Source organism: Pteropus alecto, unplaced genomic scaffold (genome assembly GCF_000325575.1).
Source record: "Pteropus alecto unplaced genomic scaffold, ASM32557v1 scaffold92, whole genome shotgun sequence".
Lineage (NCBI taxonomy): Eukaryota > Metazoa > Chordata > Mammalia > Chiroptera > Pteropodidae > Pteropus > Pteropus alecto.
The window spans coordinates 6,478,501-6,495,105 of record NW_006432447.1 but is presented as its reverse complement, the minus strand read 5'-3'; the positions used below and the strand labels follow the sequence as shown (position 1 = coordinate 6,495,105).

The window sequence follows — 16,605 nt, the reverse complement described above, 5'->3', positions numbered from 1 at the left end:
AAACACAGGGAGTGTAGTCTAGATCAGCTGCTGTGGCCTGCTGAGGTGGGCTGCCTGGCTCAGGCTGTCTTGTCTTTTTGAGGAGCTGTGACTGCCTGACCTTCAACATGATTCCCAGAGCCTGAAACTCTGCTCCCAAGAGCTATATCTCTTGGCAGAGTGGTTGAATAGAATTGGTTTGGGGACCACGGCAACTCCTCTAGTCCTCTTAGAGACTCACAGGGAACATAAACTTATTTGAGACCCCGTGAAACTGGCAGTAAAGAAACTGGTTTCACCTCAATTAACTCAGCAGTCCCCAGACAGATCGATGATGAAATCCCCTTCTCCCCGCCATTTAGTTTTCTGCAGATTCGCAGCTAACTTGTCCAGGATGAGTGCTCTGTGGAAAGCGTCCAGGTGATGCCGCTAACCCCTGATGGACTAAAGGAGGGAGGCTCGGCGCCAAGGTCATGGTGCCGGGGATGGAGGTGCTGCAGAGCATTCTGGGTGTAGAAAGAGGGAGTGGTGGAGCCGGGCCACCTGGGCCTCTGCAGGGGAGGGGGGTTTGGCACCCAGATAGGCTTTCTCCCTTGCCCCTAGTCAGCTGGAGATTAGAGCACCCCAAGGAAACCAAGTGTTCTGAGGGGAGGCTGCTGAGGGAGGCTGCCTCCCAGAATCACTGATCTATGTCCAGCCATTCCCATAGAAAACCTGGACACAGGACAGGCTCAATCAGCTGCTAAAGGGCTAATTGACCAGTGGTCAGACCTACCGACGGATGAGCAGCAAAGCCCTGTCCTAACCCAGAAAAGAGCCTGGGCTCTGGCAGTGTCCTTGTTATCCAAGGCCCTCTGAGCCAAGCTGACCCAAATCAGGCAAGGTGGGTGGGAGGACAGGGAGGGCTGAGAGGGGGATGGGGCCATGGGCATTGATCCCCTGACTCATGTGGACTCATTCACCTTTCAGCTTGACATTTTGGGACCCTCTGAGTGGTGGGTGAGTGAGGGGTGCTAGTGGGGCCCCAGGGTGCAGCAGCAAGCCTGGGAAGAGTAGAGCGATGTGGGAAAATGCCTAGTGGGGCTGCACAAGGCCTGGGTTCTAGTTGCGGCCCAACCGCCACCTCACTAGGGGTGCTGGACTCAGCCGCTGGGCCTCAGGCACATGTGTATGGGGCACCTGGGGAGAGTGAATGAGATGGTGGATCATGCTGTAAGGTTGGTGTGACTCTGCCCACAGGAGGGTACAGAATCGAAGTCTTCTGCAGGCAAGTGCAGGAGCAGGGGTATGGAGCCTCTGTGCTCAGTGCATTTGCCCACATGTCCCGCAAGGGCTGTGAAAGTCCCATACCTTGGTGCTAGAGACCCAAGACATGGACCCTCTCTGGGCCAGGAGGGGACGAGGCTCAGTGCCAGCTGGTTAGGGGCTAGTCAGGTGTAGCCATCAGAAGCAGGCCACACGGGTCCTTCTGCATTTCCTCACTGCCCCAAGGTCCATTCCTGGTGGGAACCAGGCCTCTTCCTTCTCAGCCCCAGGCTAGATTTGGCACCTTCTCCAAGGCCACCTCACGCAGTCCCTTGTTCCCTGCCGCCACACTGCAGCAGCCCCTGGGGGGTTTAGTCCCTTTGGTAGGAAGCTTCTGATTGAGTTTTTGCCATGTCATGTGCTCTGATACACATCCAGAATCTGTCCCCTTCTAAGAGGGGACAGGGAATGTGGGGGACTGGCAGGCTATGCAAACTCTACCATGAAGCGTTTCATTTCTTCATTTTTCTGCTCCTTCTACAATGGCTAAGACATCTCCTGAAGGACACCCACCCCACAATTCTTCTGTCCTGCACGATCTTACATTAGAGCTCCCTTGAAGCCCGGCGCCATTGTGGCCACCCCTTGGGTGCTGAAGTTGGGACTTCTTGTCTCCTATGACTTAGGTCACTATCAGTCCCTACCCTGTGTGGCCCGAGGACAGCCCTGGCCGAGCCAGTCCCTCAGAAGGGCATGGGGACACAGCTGCAGGCCCTGCTGAGCTTCCCTACTCCTCAGTGCCCTCTCCCTCATGGAATCTGCACCTGCCATTCTCTGACAAGGGCCATCGGAGCGAGCTAAGTGGGTATGAAGGGGACTTACACATCAAACAATTCCTTCTCAGTACAGCTCTGCAAATGAGGCCTCCCCGCCCCCATTTAGAAGAAAGATGACGTTTCTAAAATGGGGCTGAAAGCTCTATTACTAGTTTTACTCTTTCTTGGTTCCATTTTACAATATCTGAACATTAAAAATACTCATAATGATTTATGTCTCATTAAATTTACCTTCTGAGTAGATTATATAAGATCCCAATATAATTTTTCACAAATACATTTAAAATATCAGTGACTTTAACTAAATTATTCTAATTATAAAGCAAAACAATGAGAAGTGCCAAGCCGTAGCAAACCTTAGATGCCATCTGGTCTACTCAGGGAGAAACTGAGGCCTGGGGAAGGAGAGTGAGGAAAAAAAGCAGGATTCGAACCCAGGTCATCTATCGCCCCATTCAGGGTTTCTTCCCCTGCCCCACTCTGCTTATTCACATGTCTCCTACCTTATATCTGTACTTCATTTAAAGTTAACACAATTCTGGATTCTAATTCTAGTTTCCCATAATGGGCAGCCTTGTTATTGGCGGAGTTTCAGCTTTAGCTTTGGGATTACATCTGGTATGGGAGCTTTTCATTTCTCCTTCGGTGTCCATGGCAGATATTGCTAATCAATCACGATACTCCTCTCCCCTAAGCCCAGAGGTAGCCTCGTATTCTTAGCACAGTGCCCCAGGGAGCCATTTCCAATTGACTAGAGATTCCCCACGAGGCTAAACCAATTCCCCGTCTCACAGAACAGCTCCTGAGAAGACCCTGCAACTTACCATGGGCATCTTTTCCTCCAGGCTGCCGGGGTCTTGGGTTTCCATTTTTATCACCGTGTAAACCTACGATATTCCAAAGGTCAGAGTAGAGACACTTCAGAAGCAATAAAAATGCAAGCACAGATGATTCTCGGTGTGGTGGTCCTTGCCTCTACCCCACTCTCCTTCTCACAGCCTTCTCGCTCCCATCCCCTGGAGTTCTTGCTGCTGGAATTGCCCTGGACTTCCTGGTAGGGCAGAGGGAAGACTGGGAACCAGGGACGAATAACAAGAAAGACATGTGCAGTCTGTGAGCAGAAGTAGTGTTTCCTCTGACAGCAACACTTGGGATTATTCAGTGGGTCCATCTGGAGCCTTCTGTCTGGCCCTCCTCTACCTTCTCCTGTCATCTTGGAACATAGCTGGGGATGCTGAGGACACCAGTGAATTCACACCAGATAACAGGACAAGAACTCTCCATGGACAGACATGAAAGTGGAGCGAGGGGGAGGTGGTTTATATATAGGAGCTGAAACCCAGAAAGGTCAAGTAATTATTAAATTATTCCCGGGGAAGTTTTGCGGGCAAACAAATCTTATAAATCCAAGATGGTTAAGGCAAAATGGTTGCCAGTAGTTATTAGACTCCATGGGCAACGGGAGAGAAACTCCTCCTGTTGATCTTTATAAATCCAAGATGGTTAAGGCAAAATGGTTGCCTTAACTCCATGGGCAACGGGAGAGAAACCCCTCCTGTTGATCCGAAACCAGGTCAGGAAGATGTGGGTGCCTGATGGAACCAGGAAGAGCTGGGGCGTGGGGTGCCAAGGCAGGCTGTTTCATGCCCTTGAAGCCCATGGTAGACTGTAAATATAACAACGGAAGGTTGCAAATGTATGTAGGCCATTAGGAGAAACTGTTGGCCTTTTCTTTCTTGCACCTACATTTTGTTTTTATCTACATTTTTTGGTAGGGTAATGGGGGTTCAAAATAGTAGCTAGTATTTATTGTGTACTCACTACGCCTGGCTTATGCTTTATATTGACTCTCTCATTTAACTTCACATCGATCCTATGAGGGACATTGAATTATTTCCCTCCCTTCATAGATGAAAAAAATAAATCCAAAGGAGAATTTAAGCCACTTGTCTGAGATCACAGGGCTGAGATCTGAATCTGGCCAGTTGACTCCTGGGGCCTGTCTCCTCCTGCCCTCTTGAGACCTTAATTGCTGAGGGCTGCAGGGCTGGGCAGCCATTGAGGGCCTGCCTTGGCCTATTGAGTGGACACAGAGAGAATCTGAGCCTTGGCTGTTTGCAGCCTCTGTTCCTTGGCTTGCATTGGCCCAGGCCTTTGTTTAGCCACGAGATGGAGAGATACAGGGAGAGGACCCAGAAGGGAGTGGAAGAAACATCACAGGCCTGGGCCTGGGCCTGTGTGCCTTGCACTGAAGGCAGCCAAGTAGGGTAAGAGCACAAGCCTCAGTAAGACCTGGGCTCTGACCTTCTTCTTAGTTGGTCGCGTAGGCAGTTATTTCACCTTTCTGAGTCTCACTTTGCTGACCTGAAAGTGTGAATAATCCTGGTATATGTCAAAGGGTTAAAAAGTTAATGAATGTAAAGAATTTAGCACTGTGCATGCTATTTTTTAGGCAGTCAACAAATGGCATCTAAAAACAATAACACTCTTGTGATGAAATTCATCTTTAGCTAAATGCCTTGTGTTACCCACACCTAATTGCAGAATGAAAAGAGAGAGAATCCCCAGCATGAAGCTGTCATGCCTTGTCTCTTACCAGTGTGTAAGTCCAGGTCACTCCTCTCCTTACCCCAGAAGATGCCCAGGCTGGGCTCTGGACTATTACGTTGCCTACAATCCTCCCTGCCAGCCCTCCATACATGAGCATTCCTGTATGTACGTACATTTAGAGAACTTCTTGAGCAGCTGGGGCATGGCGTCTCGAGGATGGACCTCCACAGTTAGCTGTGTCCCTGTAAAGGAATAGGAGGTGACATTCTCAGTCTGATGTTACTAGGAAAGAATGCAATGTCTCATGACAAATGTTTGAATAACAAAACACAATTAGTTTTAGAGCTTTCTTTTGAATATACAAGTAATTCTTGTTTAAAAGAAGAAAAAAAAACAAAACAGCAGTTTCCAGATTTGGGCAAGACTGATAAGCCCACTGAATGCAACTATAAAACTTGGGAAAAAACGCATGGAATAACTATTTGAGGACCCTGTAAAGTAAATGATGGAAAGCAAAACGAGGAAGAAGATTAGAATTTAAAGCATCACCAAATTGGCAGCGAGTTTATCATTCCCCTCCCGCTTTGGTATTACCTGGCTGGACTCAAAGGCAGCCCCAAACCCAGAAGTGCATAATTAACGCAGAGAAAAAATGCTCCAAGAGAACCCCTTCCTTACAGCCTGTGGAGTGAGAAAAAGAACCTCTAGGAGTCAGAGACAGTGCAGGAAATCTCTGATGTTTTTTCATTTCTTTTTTCCGTTATCTGCCCGCTCAGCCCCCAAGAAATTTTGTCAGTAGCAGTGCAGAGTGATGTTGGACAGGCAGGCACCTAAGTCTTTGAGAGAAGGCACCAGAAAAGCCATGATCCCCAAGAGCGTGGGGGCAAATTCTCATTGTTTTTCTCTGTTCTCTATTGATTGGCTCCAGAAGCAGACACAGTTGTGAGAAGTGCCTGGTAGAGTGGGGGAAACTAAAGCCCCAGGTTTTGGCCAGAGGATTGGGTTGTGAAGAGCCAAGAGCTCAAGAAAACAAATCCGTAAAGTTATGAATAAACTCCTGTGGTTACTTCTGCATAGATGGATCTCATCTATGTCATGCATGCATGGATCTCATCCTAAACATCACACTACAGTCTTTGAGAACGAAACTATGGGGTAGACCAATGCCTAGACTGGCTACTGGGTGGTGCATGTGCAGGACAGATCTGATTAGCATTACAAAGGGTACAATCCAAAATTACTCAGCATTGGAAGACCCAGGAAAATCTCAATTTGAAAAGGAAAAGATAATCAATGGATACTAACCTCATGATGACACAGATTTTGGAATTATCAGAAAAAGACTTTAAAACAACTATGATAACCATGCTTTAAAAAGTGAGGGCAAACAGCTTGAGATAAATGAAATGATACAAAGTATCAACAAAAAATATTAGAAAATATAAGAAAAAAACATGGAAATTTTAGAACTGAAAAATATAGTAGTTTAAAATATTCTCTGGATACGCTTGATAGCAGAATGGAGATGACAGATGAAGGATTCAGTAAACTTGAAGGTAGATTAGTAGAAATTATCCAATATAAACAACAGAGAGAAAAAGTGAACAGAGTCTCACTGAGCTGTGAGACAATACCTAAAAGTATAACATTCATGTCATTGAAATCTGGGAAGGAGAGGAGAAATAGTGTGGTACAGAAAAAATATTTAAAGAAATAATGAGAGAATAATCAATGAAACCAAAGCTGGTTATTTGAAAAAAAATCAATAAGATTGATAAACCTCTAACTAGATTGACCAAAAAAAATAAAAAAAATAAAAAAAATAAAAAAAGAGGTAAGACACAAATCAGAAATCAAGACACCAATATCAGGAATGTAATGGGTAATATTAGTTCTACAATTTAGATGGAATAGACTAATTTTTTGAAAGCTATAATCAAAACTCACTAAAGTAGTAGATAACCTGAATGTTCCTATATCTGTTTTTAAAATTAAATTTTTAGTTCAAAATCTTCCAAAAATAAACAAACAAATGCCTGACAAACATTTAAAAAGAAATAACACCAATTGTCTATAACCTCCTTCAGAAAACAGAAGAGTAGTGAATACTTCATATCCATTTTATGAGGCCAGAATTTATCTAACACCAAAACCAGACAAAGACTGATAAGAAAAGAACACTTACAGACCAACATTCTTTATAAACACAAAAATCCTCAATAAAATAGTCTTTATAAACACAAAAATCCTCAATAAAATATTAGAAAATTAAATACAGCAATATAGTAAAAGAATAATACAACACAATTGAGTATGGTTTATTTTAGGAATGCAAGGCTGGTTCAATATTCGACAACCAATTAATGTAATTCACCATATTAACAGGCCAAAGAAGAAAATCGCATGATAATATCAATTGATGCAACAAAGGCATTTGACAGAGTTGAACATTTATTCATAATAAAATCTTGTAACAAACTAGAAATCGAAGGAAAATTCCTTAATCTGAAAAAGGAAATCTACCCAAATTCTATGGCTGATAGCATATTTAATGATGAAAATTGAATTCTTTCCCTCTGAGACTGGGAACAAGGCATGGATCTCCACTCTTATTGCTCCTAATAAACATTGTACTGGAAATACTACCCCGTGCAATTAAACAAGGAAAATAAATAAAAGTCAAATAGAATAGAAAGGAAGAAATAATATCCTCATTCACAGATAACATGGTTGTCTACACAGAAAATCCCAAGTAATCTACAATAAAGTTCCTAGAACTAATAAGTAAGTTTAACATGGTCACAGGATACAAGATCAGCAAATTAATTATATTTACAATGCAATAAATGATTGAAAGTTGAATTTAAAAATTGCTATTTCCCATAGCTCACAAAATTGAAATATTTAAATATAAATCTAAAAAAAGTACAGAAACTGTATCCTGAAAACTACAAAATATGATCAAACTAATTTTAAAAAGACTTAAATAAGTAGGGGAGACATACCATGTTCAAAATTGGAAGATTCAATATTACTGAGTTGCCAATCTCCCTAAATTGACCTATAGATTTAATGCAATTTCAAACTCCTTGGAGGAATTTTGTAGATTGTAAAAAAGGCAAGGTGATTCTAAAATTTAGATGAAAAGATACAGCAACTAGAGTAGCCAAACCAATTTTGAAAACAAAAATTTGGAGGACTCCAACTATCTGATTTTAAGATGTGCTACTATAAAGCTACAGTAATCACAATAATGTGATATTGGTAAGGGAGTAGATACATAGATCAACAGAATATAATAAAGAGTTAAGAAATAGACCCACACAAATTTGGCAACTTAATTTTTTACAAAAGTGTAAAGACAATCCAACTATAAAGTAGGTAAAAGAACGGATATTTCACCAAAAGAAAGATGGCAAATAGCACATGAAAAGATGTTCAACATGATTAGCCATTAGAATGAAAAATAAGCCACAACGGGATATCATACTTATTAGAAGAACAATAATAAAAACTAGTGATAATACTATATGCTGACAAGGTTGTGGAGAAACTGGATTTTTTTGTACATTGCTGCTGGTATTATAAAATGGTACAGCCACTCTGGAAAATACTTAGGCAGTTTCTTATAAAACAAAACATATAGTTAATGTATGACCCAACTATTACACTCTTGGACTCTTAGCCCAGAGAGATGAAAATTTATGTTCGCACAAAAACCTATACACAAATGTTTACAGAAGCTATATTCATAATTACCCCAAATTGGAAACAACCTCAATGTACTTCAGTGGGGGGAATGGATAAATACCCCGTAGTGCATCCATATCAAGAAATATTTTTCATCAATACAAAGAAACTCTTAGGAGTAATGAGAGGCTGTGACTACAAAGAGTCTGCACAAGAGAATTTTGGGGGTAAGAGAACTGCTCTGTATTCTGATTGTGATGATGGTTACATAAATCTATGCATGTATTAAAACTCATAGAACTCTACACCAGAAAATTCTATTTTACCGTAAGTTAATTTAAAATAAAATAAAAAAATTTAAAAAACCCATCAGAATAAAAAAGCCCAAGCAGAATTAAAACAAAAACTTGGATGATATAGAAAAATATAAAATAGAAATTGAAAATCCAAAATAGGATTACAGTAAACATGCTTTTGTAACCTATTTTCATCATTTAACACATCAGTGAAAGTAGCCACATGTCATCATTTTACATGGTTACATAGTACTCTATTCTATAGGTGGTTTATAATCCATATAAGTAATCCTTTTTTGGTTGGATAATTAACTTTTCCTGAATGTTTTGCTATTATAAGCAGTAATGCAGTAAACATTCTGATACACACCTCTTTACATACTTTTCAAATCAGTCCCTTTGAATAAATTCTTAAATATAGATCAAAGGGTATGGAGATTTTTGAGGCTTTTGTTCAATATTGGAAAAATTTCCTCATGAATAATTTTAGCAGTATATGATTATACCTACAGTGCAAGAGAATGCCCACTTTGCTCATTCTTACTGTGTTTGATTGCAAAATTGGCCACAGTACTTCGTACTTCCTCCCAATGAGAAGCATTTTGTTCTGTCCATTGAATTTGGGCTGGCCTTATGACTTGATTTGGCCAGTGAGCATGTGGTAGGAGTGATGTCGTGCAAGCTCTGAGCCTAGGCTTCAAGAGTCTTTGCAGCTTCCAGTTTCATTCTTGGGATTCCAGCCACAACCACCATGTGAATGAGTCCAGGCTAGCTTTCTGGAGGATGAGAGACCAAATGGAGCAAAACAGAGCCATCTCAGGTGAAGCCACCCTAGATCAGCTGGTCTCCAGCCAACTCTCTAGCTGACCGCAACACATGAGCAAGTCCAGCCAAGGCCCATGATCAGCTGGGTGTGGCTCAGGAAAGAACACCCGGCCAACCTGCTGACTTGTGAGCCGATAAATGCTTATTGTTTTAAGTCACTGAGTTTTCGAGTGGTTTGTAATGTAAAAATAGATCACTAATACCCTCACTGACATTTGATTTTTATCAATCCTTTAAACTTTTGTCAATGAATATGCCATCTTGTTTTTGCATATTTTAGTGTAGTGTTATTAATATATTTATTTGCCATTTTAAATTCTTATATTTTATGACTTGTCTATTTTCCTACTGATGTAATATTTTTTTCCTTATTGATTTTGTAAGAGCTCTTTTTATTAACCCTTTGCCTACTAAACATGTCACAATTATTTTTCAAAGAATAACAATACGGACTTTCTTGTGCAGCTCATAAACTTGCTCTGCATGCCAAAGAGAATAATTCCCAATTTAAAAAGATACAGTGGGGTTTCTGAATCATTACTTTGAATGGGTTAACATTCGTGTTGAGTGTAATTTCTAGCACATTCACTGTCAAATAAAATCTGCTTGTGGCTTTCTAACTAAGACATTAAGCATTTCAAAGAGTTCAAAGCATGATTCAGCTCTGGTCTTAGGATAGGATCTGGCGCCATCACCATCAGCAGCAAAGACTTCCTGTGTGTCTTCCCATGATGCATGAGACCTGGGCCTATTCTCCTTTGTCTCCCCACTTTCCACCTGAAATACCCTCAGGAGTTTTTCAAAGGAGGTGCCAAGCTGTACCTTGTGAAAAAAGGAATTGAGAAATATGCCCACTCTGTCCTATTTTGTAAGGCACAATACACAATGATCTGACAAGACCTGAAGCAAAGAAGTCTATCTGACCCAGTACTATATTGTCAAACACAATTTGGAAAATGCTTGGCTGGAACAGTCTCTAGAAACTTAGAGATGCTGCAAAACTGAACGACTTGTTGGTTTATGGTTCAACAACCAACAACCTCTTCCCCAAACTTCTAACGTCCAGGTACTTCCAACTACTCTCAATTCATCCATGTCTCTTTGTCAAAAATGAGGGAGCTGAAGAATAAAATACTGTTAAAGCCTTTCCAAGGGTGGATGTTGAGGTAGTCTCACATGCCGAATGGAGCCCTGGCGTGGAACCCCATCCATCAATGTTTCTAATCTCTTTTCTCCTTCCTGCACCCCTTCTTCTCTTTCTCCTCTTGGAGCTGACAGGGTCCGATGTCCAACCTCCTCCTGAGACCCACTTCCTGGTTCTCCATCAAAGGGCTGCTGCTGACTGGCACTCCCCTGAGAAAAACTGCAAAGCTCCTGGCCTCCCTGATCTGTGTGGGAGTGTGATCCCCACTCTCATTCACAGGGTTTTAGTAAGGGTACTTCTGGGAGGCTTCTCTGCTCCCGGAACTGGGTCTGGGCCTGGGCCTGCCATCTGCAGGTGAGCAGCACTCACAGTACAGCCCCATGCTTTCTTAACATGTAAAGTGGTAAGAGTTTGCCGACTATGGCATTCTTTAGAAAACTCTTAATTTAAGGGAAAAAAATTAATCTGACCAATCTCCAATGATAATAGAATGGAACATCATTTGGAGCAAAATTTAAAATAAGATCTAAATCCTAAGTGCAGTCAGATACCGTTACACTAATCTTAACCAAATCAAAGGAAGCCCTTCTTGGGAGTTTAGGTCACCTGCTGTTACTCTGAGAGCACCAGTACCCCGTTCTACCAGTCGTCATCCAAATAATATTTCTGAATATTTCTGCTGCAGTTTTGACTGTCTTAGTGAAAGTGTATTAGTGATTATTCTCTGCTACCCCTAAGAAGTGACTCTAAGGCCATTTTCCCAGACGCCATTGGCTCTGCTTCCTTTTCCCTATCCTCTCAGAAGTGAGATGCAGCAGGCAAGTCCAACACGTCCGTGTACTGCCTCTTACCCAGTCCGGAGAGTTCTCCCACCTGACAGCCTCTCTCCAGGTCTCTCAGGTTTGAATTAGGATCTGTCTAAAAGCCTAATGTGCTCAGAATACCTAGTACAGAGATGGCAAACAGATTTTGTGTTGTTCATTAACTCTGACTGATTGGAAGTGGCTTCTTAGAGCACTGATCAATTAGCAAAGACTGTCATGCATGTGTGTATATAAATGTGTGTGTGTGTGTGTGTGTGTGTGTGTGTGTGTGTGTGTGTGTGTAGGGGGGATTCATGTCAGGTACCTGCCATCATCGACTCTAGGTGTTCATTAACTCTTTCCATAACTGGCTGTCACATTTACATCCTAGATTCTTCACCGTGGAATATTTTCCTGTGGTAGCTGAGCACCAGGAAACCTTAGCTAAAGCATTTGTAAATTTAAAAACACTCTTAGACTCTGTCTAGGTTTTTGCTCAGGGTGCGGTAGTCCGCTTTAATGTAGGGCATGATGAGCTCTGACATCCCAGCTAAAGCATGTTAGATGGCGACGGGACAGTCCAGCTCTGGACAACGCTCACTGGGTACTGCCAGACATGGTATGCAAGCCTCGTTCAGCAGCCCTAGATATGAGATGACAACTGAAGGTGCCAGAGCTCAGGGCTGAGACCCTTGGGATACCGGCTGTGGTGTGTGGCGAAGGCCATCTCTTGTGGCCCTAACTGACCCAGCTTTCACTGGGCTCTTGAAAACACAGGGTCATTCATAATTCCTTCTGCAGAGTGGAACTCCACAGAAATGTGGCAATTTGACCTAGTGCACGTGTGATCAGAGAAGGCACAGAGTATCTGCATGGGGATGAGGATGGAAGACCTGGAAGGATGGAAGCCTCAACAGAAAACTGACTTCTCAAGTATAACTTTCGAGGCCTGAAGCCGAGGGAACACTCTCCTCTCATTCAACCCACACACCCATTACAGATGCTTTTGAAGCCCCCTTCCTTGTGAAGATCCAAGATTCCAATGATCTTTTGTCACCTATTGTATCAAATCTACCACTGGATGACAAGATGAGGAGGGAAAAAAGCTGAACCATTCTGAGTGACAGTTCTGATCGAAATCTTGGATTTCTTGTCCGATGGGGAGGTATGAGGGCTGTTACACCCAATAGCCCTTGATGGAAGGTGAGAGAGGTGCGGTGTATGGTGGAGTAGTTAAGCCCACTGGCTTTAGAAGTGCAGACATGGGCTTAACTTCCGGACCTGGTGTGTGCCAGCTGTGTAACTTCAGGCAAATTACTAAAACCTCTCTGGCCCCAGTTTCTCCGTCCGTAAAATGGGAGGATAACCTACACAGAAGGTGGTTGTGGGATTAAATGAGGTAAGCCGCAAAAGAGGCTTAGGTCCCAGAATGGCCCATACCAAGTGTTCCCTCTGGGGCACTGCCGTTATTGATAGAAAGCTGCTCTAGAGCTGGTGTGGGTCACAGAACTGAACTCATGAGTTTTGCAGCTCCCTGGATGAGTAGGAAGGTGGTACACGAAACAATGATTTCCTTGGCCACTATTAGCACGTACGTGTTTGCTTGGCACTGGCACCAACCTCAACAAGGCCGAATCCAAATGTTTCACCTTCCTTTCCCAAAATGCTCCTCCTACATGTCCCCCATCTCCGTCCTCAATTTTAAACCTTGGTTTCCCTCTTTTACATCCCAAACGCACACCATGGGAAAACCTCTCTGCCTGGTTTACCACACTGCCAACTAAGGGGTCTTCTTGCATCCACACTTGCCCACTTCTGTTTACTCTCATATTTAAAACCATCTAATAGTTTCCAATCACACTCAGGTTAGAAGCCAGCATGATCTTCAAGATCTGCCCTGTGTCATCTCTGATTCATCTCGCTACCCCTACCTTGACTACGCCCCTCCAGTCACAGTGACCTGCTTACAGCTCCCTGAACTTGCCAGGCAACCTCCTGCCTCAGGCCCTGAGGCCCTGTGCTCCCTCTGCTGGAAGCTCTTTCCCAGATGCCCATATGGCTTGTTCCTTTACCTCCTCCCTTACTCAAATGTCACTTTCTCAGGGAGGCCTTTCTCAACTATTCTATTTTAAATTGTCCCCTGTGGTAGGCTGCATAATGGCCCTTAAAGATATCCGTGTCCTAATTCCAGGAACCTGTGAATGTTATTTAATATACCAAAGGGGATTTTGCAGATGTGATTAAGTTAAGGATCTGGAGATAGGAAGATTAGCCCGGATTATCTGGGCGGAAACAGAGGCAGAGGGAGATTTAACTACTTATGTGGGGAGAAGGCAATGTGACAATGGAAGCAGAGATCGGAATGATGCAGCTACAAGTCAAGGAATATCAGTAGCCTCTAGAAACTAGAAGAGGCATGGAACAGATTTTCCCCATGAGCTTCCGAAAGGAACCTGCCTTGCTGACATTTTGACTTTAGCCCAGTGAGACTGATTTGAAAGTTGAGGTCTCTGGAACTATCTAAGAGAGTAAACTTGTGCTAAGTCACGGAGTTTGTGATAGTTTGTTATAGCAGCCATAGGAAACTAATACACACCCATATGCATACATACCCACTCCCTATTCTCCCTCCTGCCTTATTTTCTCCTCCAGATGTAGCTGACATCCTATAATTTACTTGTTAGGTTCATCTATCTCCTTACGTAGGGTGTCAGTACCATAGGAACAGGAGGCCTTGTCTGTTTTGTTCTCTAATGGATCCCCACTGCTGGCATCAGGAACTGCTTTATGTGGAATGAATGGGCCAATATTAGTGTGAACTCTGCCCCAAAGAGGGGTGGCCCCATCTGTTGCTGTGGCCCAGGTTCTTTCAGGACATCGCCGGGCCAGCCCATCCCAATCTACACAGGAGTCCCTCCTTCTGCCAAGGCTTCCCTCCTTCCTGTCTCTCTAGAAGCCTGGAACGCTGGGCGGTGGTGAGTGGCACACATGAATGGTGCATGTGAGCTGGGGTGTGGCGTGCAGCTCTGGTGACGGGCAGGCCCATCTGCCTGCAACACAGGGGAGGCACTGCAGTGTGGAGGTCTGGCCTGAGCACCCTGCTCGGGGACTGTAGCATCCCCAGTCTCAGCTTTCTCATGTGTTAACTGGAATAACGCCATGACTCCATCAAAAGGTATGGCCAAAGCTAAGTGAAATAAGTGGTCAATAATCCTCTCTCATTTTAGCGAGATTGTGCTTATTCTTATTTGGTGGCCAGCTGTGTACTGCTTCCATTTCAGAGAAGCAGAGGGGCCTGGGCTTGTCCTTGTGGTGCTCAGGATAGGTGGCAGGTTGCATGCAGCCCATTGAGTGGCTCTGGGGCCTGTCTTGGATCTATTGTCCCAGGAATTCTGGCCTAAAGGGATACTGACCCAGAACTCCAGGAGAGCCGGCTGCCTTGTGCTGGTAACCATGCCGACAGGCTTTTCCTAAACCTGTTTCAGAGAGCAGTTCCCCAAGGCTCCAAAACCTCTAGGGCCTCCAGAAGACTCTTGCTTCCAGGGAGCCACCCCTGTCCCCTGGATGCCATCAGATAATCTTCTTACAGGTTAGGACAACAATGCTGAGAGCATTGGTGGTGAAATCTTTAGGCCTAGCTTTTGGGAGCTCTCAGACACCAGGCCCTGGGTCTTCAATGTGGAGCAGAAAACCGAGCAGGGGTGGAGGGATCTCTACCCTGGCCCAGTCCCCAGCCACAGCAGTGGAGCTCTCCTGCTCCACATGAGCCGCAGGGGGAGGCTGGTTTCCAGGGGGCTGTGGAAGCAGCGCTGTGTGAAGGTTAACAGCTGAGGCCTTGTGGTGGTTGTGGGGAGGTCAACTGCTCAGCTCTGAATCTTGCTGGTCATTCGATCATGGACACATGACAACCTTTCCAAGCCTCAGTTTACTCATCTGTAAAATGAGGATTCTAGGAGTACCAATCAAACAGGATTGTTGTGAAGTTTAATTTACATGAGAACAATCATGTAAATGGCTTGGCAGAATGCCTGGCACATGGTTAGTGCTCAATAAATGTTATATATATTGTGATGGCAATGAGGGTGAGGATGATGACACCAGTGGGTTCTGTTACCCAAAGACTTTATTTCTCATCCCACGATACCATGCAGCCTCTCACTGCTTCCTGTGGGATGTGAGAAGAGGGAAAGGAGGTTCAACACCTATGGGGCAGAGAGGACACTGCTCCCCATAAGCCTGTGCTCTGCAGTCGGCTGTCTCTGGCAAACAGAAGCCAGAGTACAGGTCATGGCTAGTTGCGAATCCCTTACCTTGGTTGTCATAGGAAGTGATGACCTGGGTCTGCTGAGGGTGCTGCTTCTCCGCCAGGTGTCCTATTTAAGAAAGACAGAGAGACCTGCAGTGACCACTGGGATCACAGTGGAATTTCCCCCGGCAGAGCTGGGAGCTGTGTATGTCTGCAAGAAAGGCAGGCTGATGGGCGCCGAGCTCATCCCAGGCCTGGCTTTAACATATGCACACTTGTGTGCACAACCCACAGCATGCACACACAGGAATTAGCATAGTGATACTTGAGCGCAGAGGCCAATGACTGGGAGCGCTCTGCACGCACCCTCATGCCTCTCAGCAGGTGTCAGCACAGGCTGGGTTTCTTCACAAGAAGCCAGGGACACCTCCATGGTTAAGTAACCACAACTCCGGACTTCGGTGTCACCAGGCACAATCCCGAAAGTGCATGGGTATGCCTGACATTCCTACCTTTGTGTGGAGTGGCCTGAGGGGTTCCTGTCCTGATTTTACAGCTGGGAGGCCCACAGCTTGGACTGGTAACTTTTTGCCAGATCCTGTGGTCAGGAAGGGTCAGACCTAGGACTTGAACCCCAAGTCTCCTGACTCCTAGTTCTGCCTCTTGTCTCCATCTGAGAAGAATGGGAGCAGCTTGCCTCCTGCTTCTAGCCTAGGACTTGGGGTAACTTGCAGTTTGGTTCAGTTTTACATTTGCAGGGCACCCACTATATGAAAGCTTTCTCCACCAATTAGAGTTATTTACGTCCCTGGGACACAGAGCTTCCCCGAGCCTGGTGGGGTCAGGCTGTTGTGTAGAGATGCCCCATTCCTACTGTAGGCCATGAGTGGGAGCCCACAGGCTTAGCTGCCCCTCCTACCAGAAATATCACCTTTCCTACATCTCTCCCTTTATAGCTGCTGCAATGAGCTGGTCTTGCTGAGGTTACCTT

General features: G+C 44.4%; 1 protein-coding gene across 1 annotated transcript in view; it reads right to left on the bottom strand.

Moving 5' to 3' along the window:
• The window catches only part of KY (kyphoscoliosis peptidase), a 48,093-nt gene that overhangs the window by 25,095 nt on the left and 6,393 nt on the right, over positions 1-16,605 (bottom strand). Inside the window, exons 3-5 of the mRNA XM_015585762.2 lie at positions 15,679-15,741; positions 4,784-4,852; positions 2,885-2,947 (exon numbers count right to left, since the gene is read on the bottom strand). Of these exons, the coding sequence (XP_015441248.1) occupies positions 2,885-2,947; positions 4,784-4,852; positions 15,679-15,741 (195 nt within the window). The remainder of the gene's footprint in view (positions 1-2,884; positions 2,948-4,783; positions 4,853-15,678; positions 15,742-16,605) is intronic.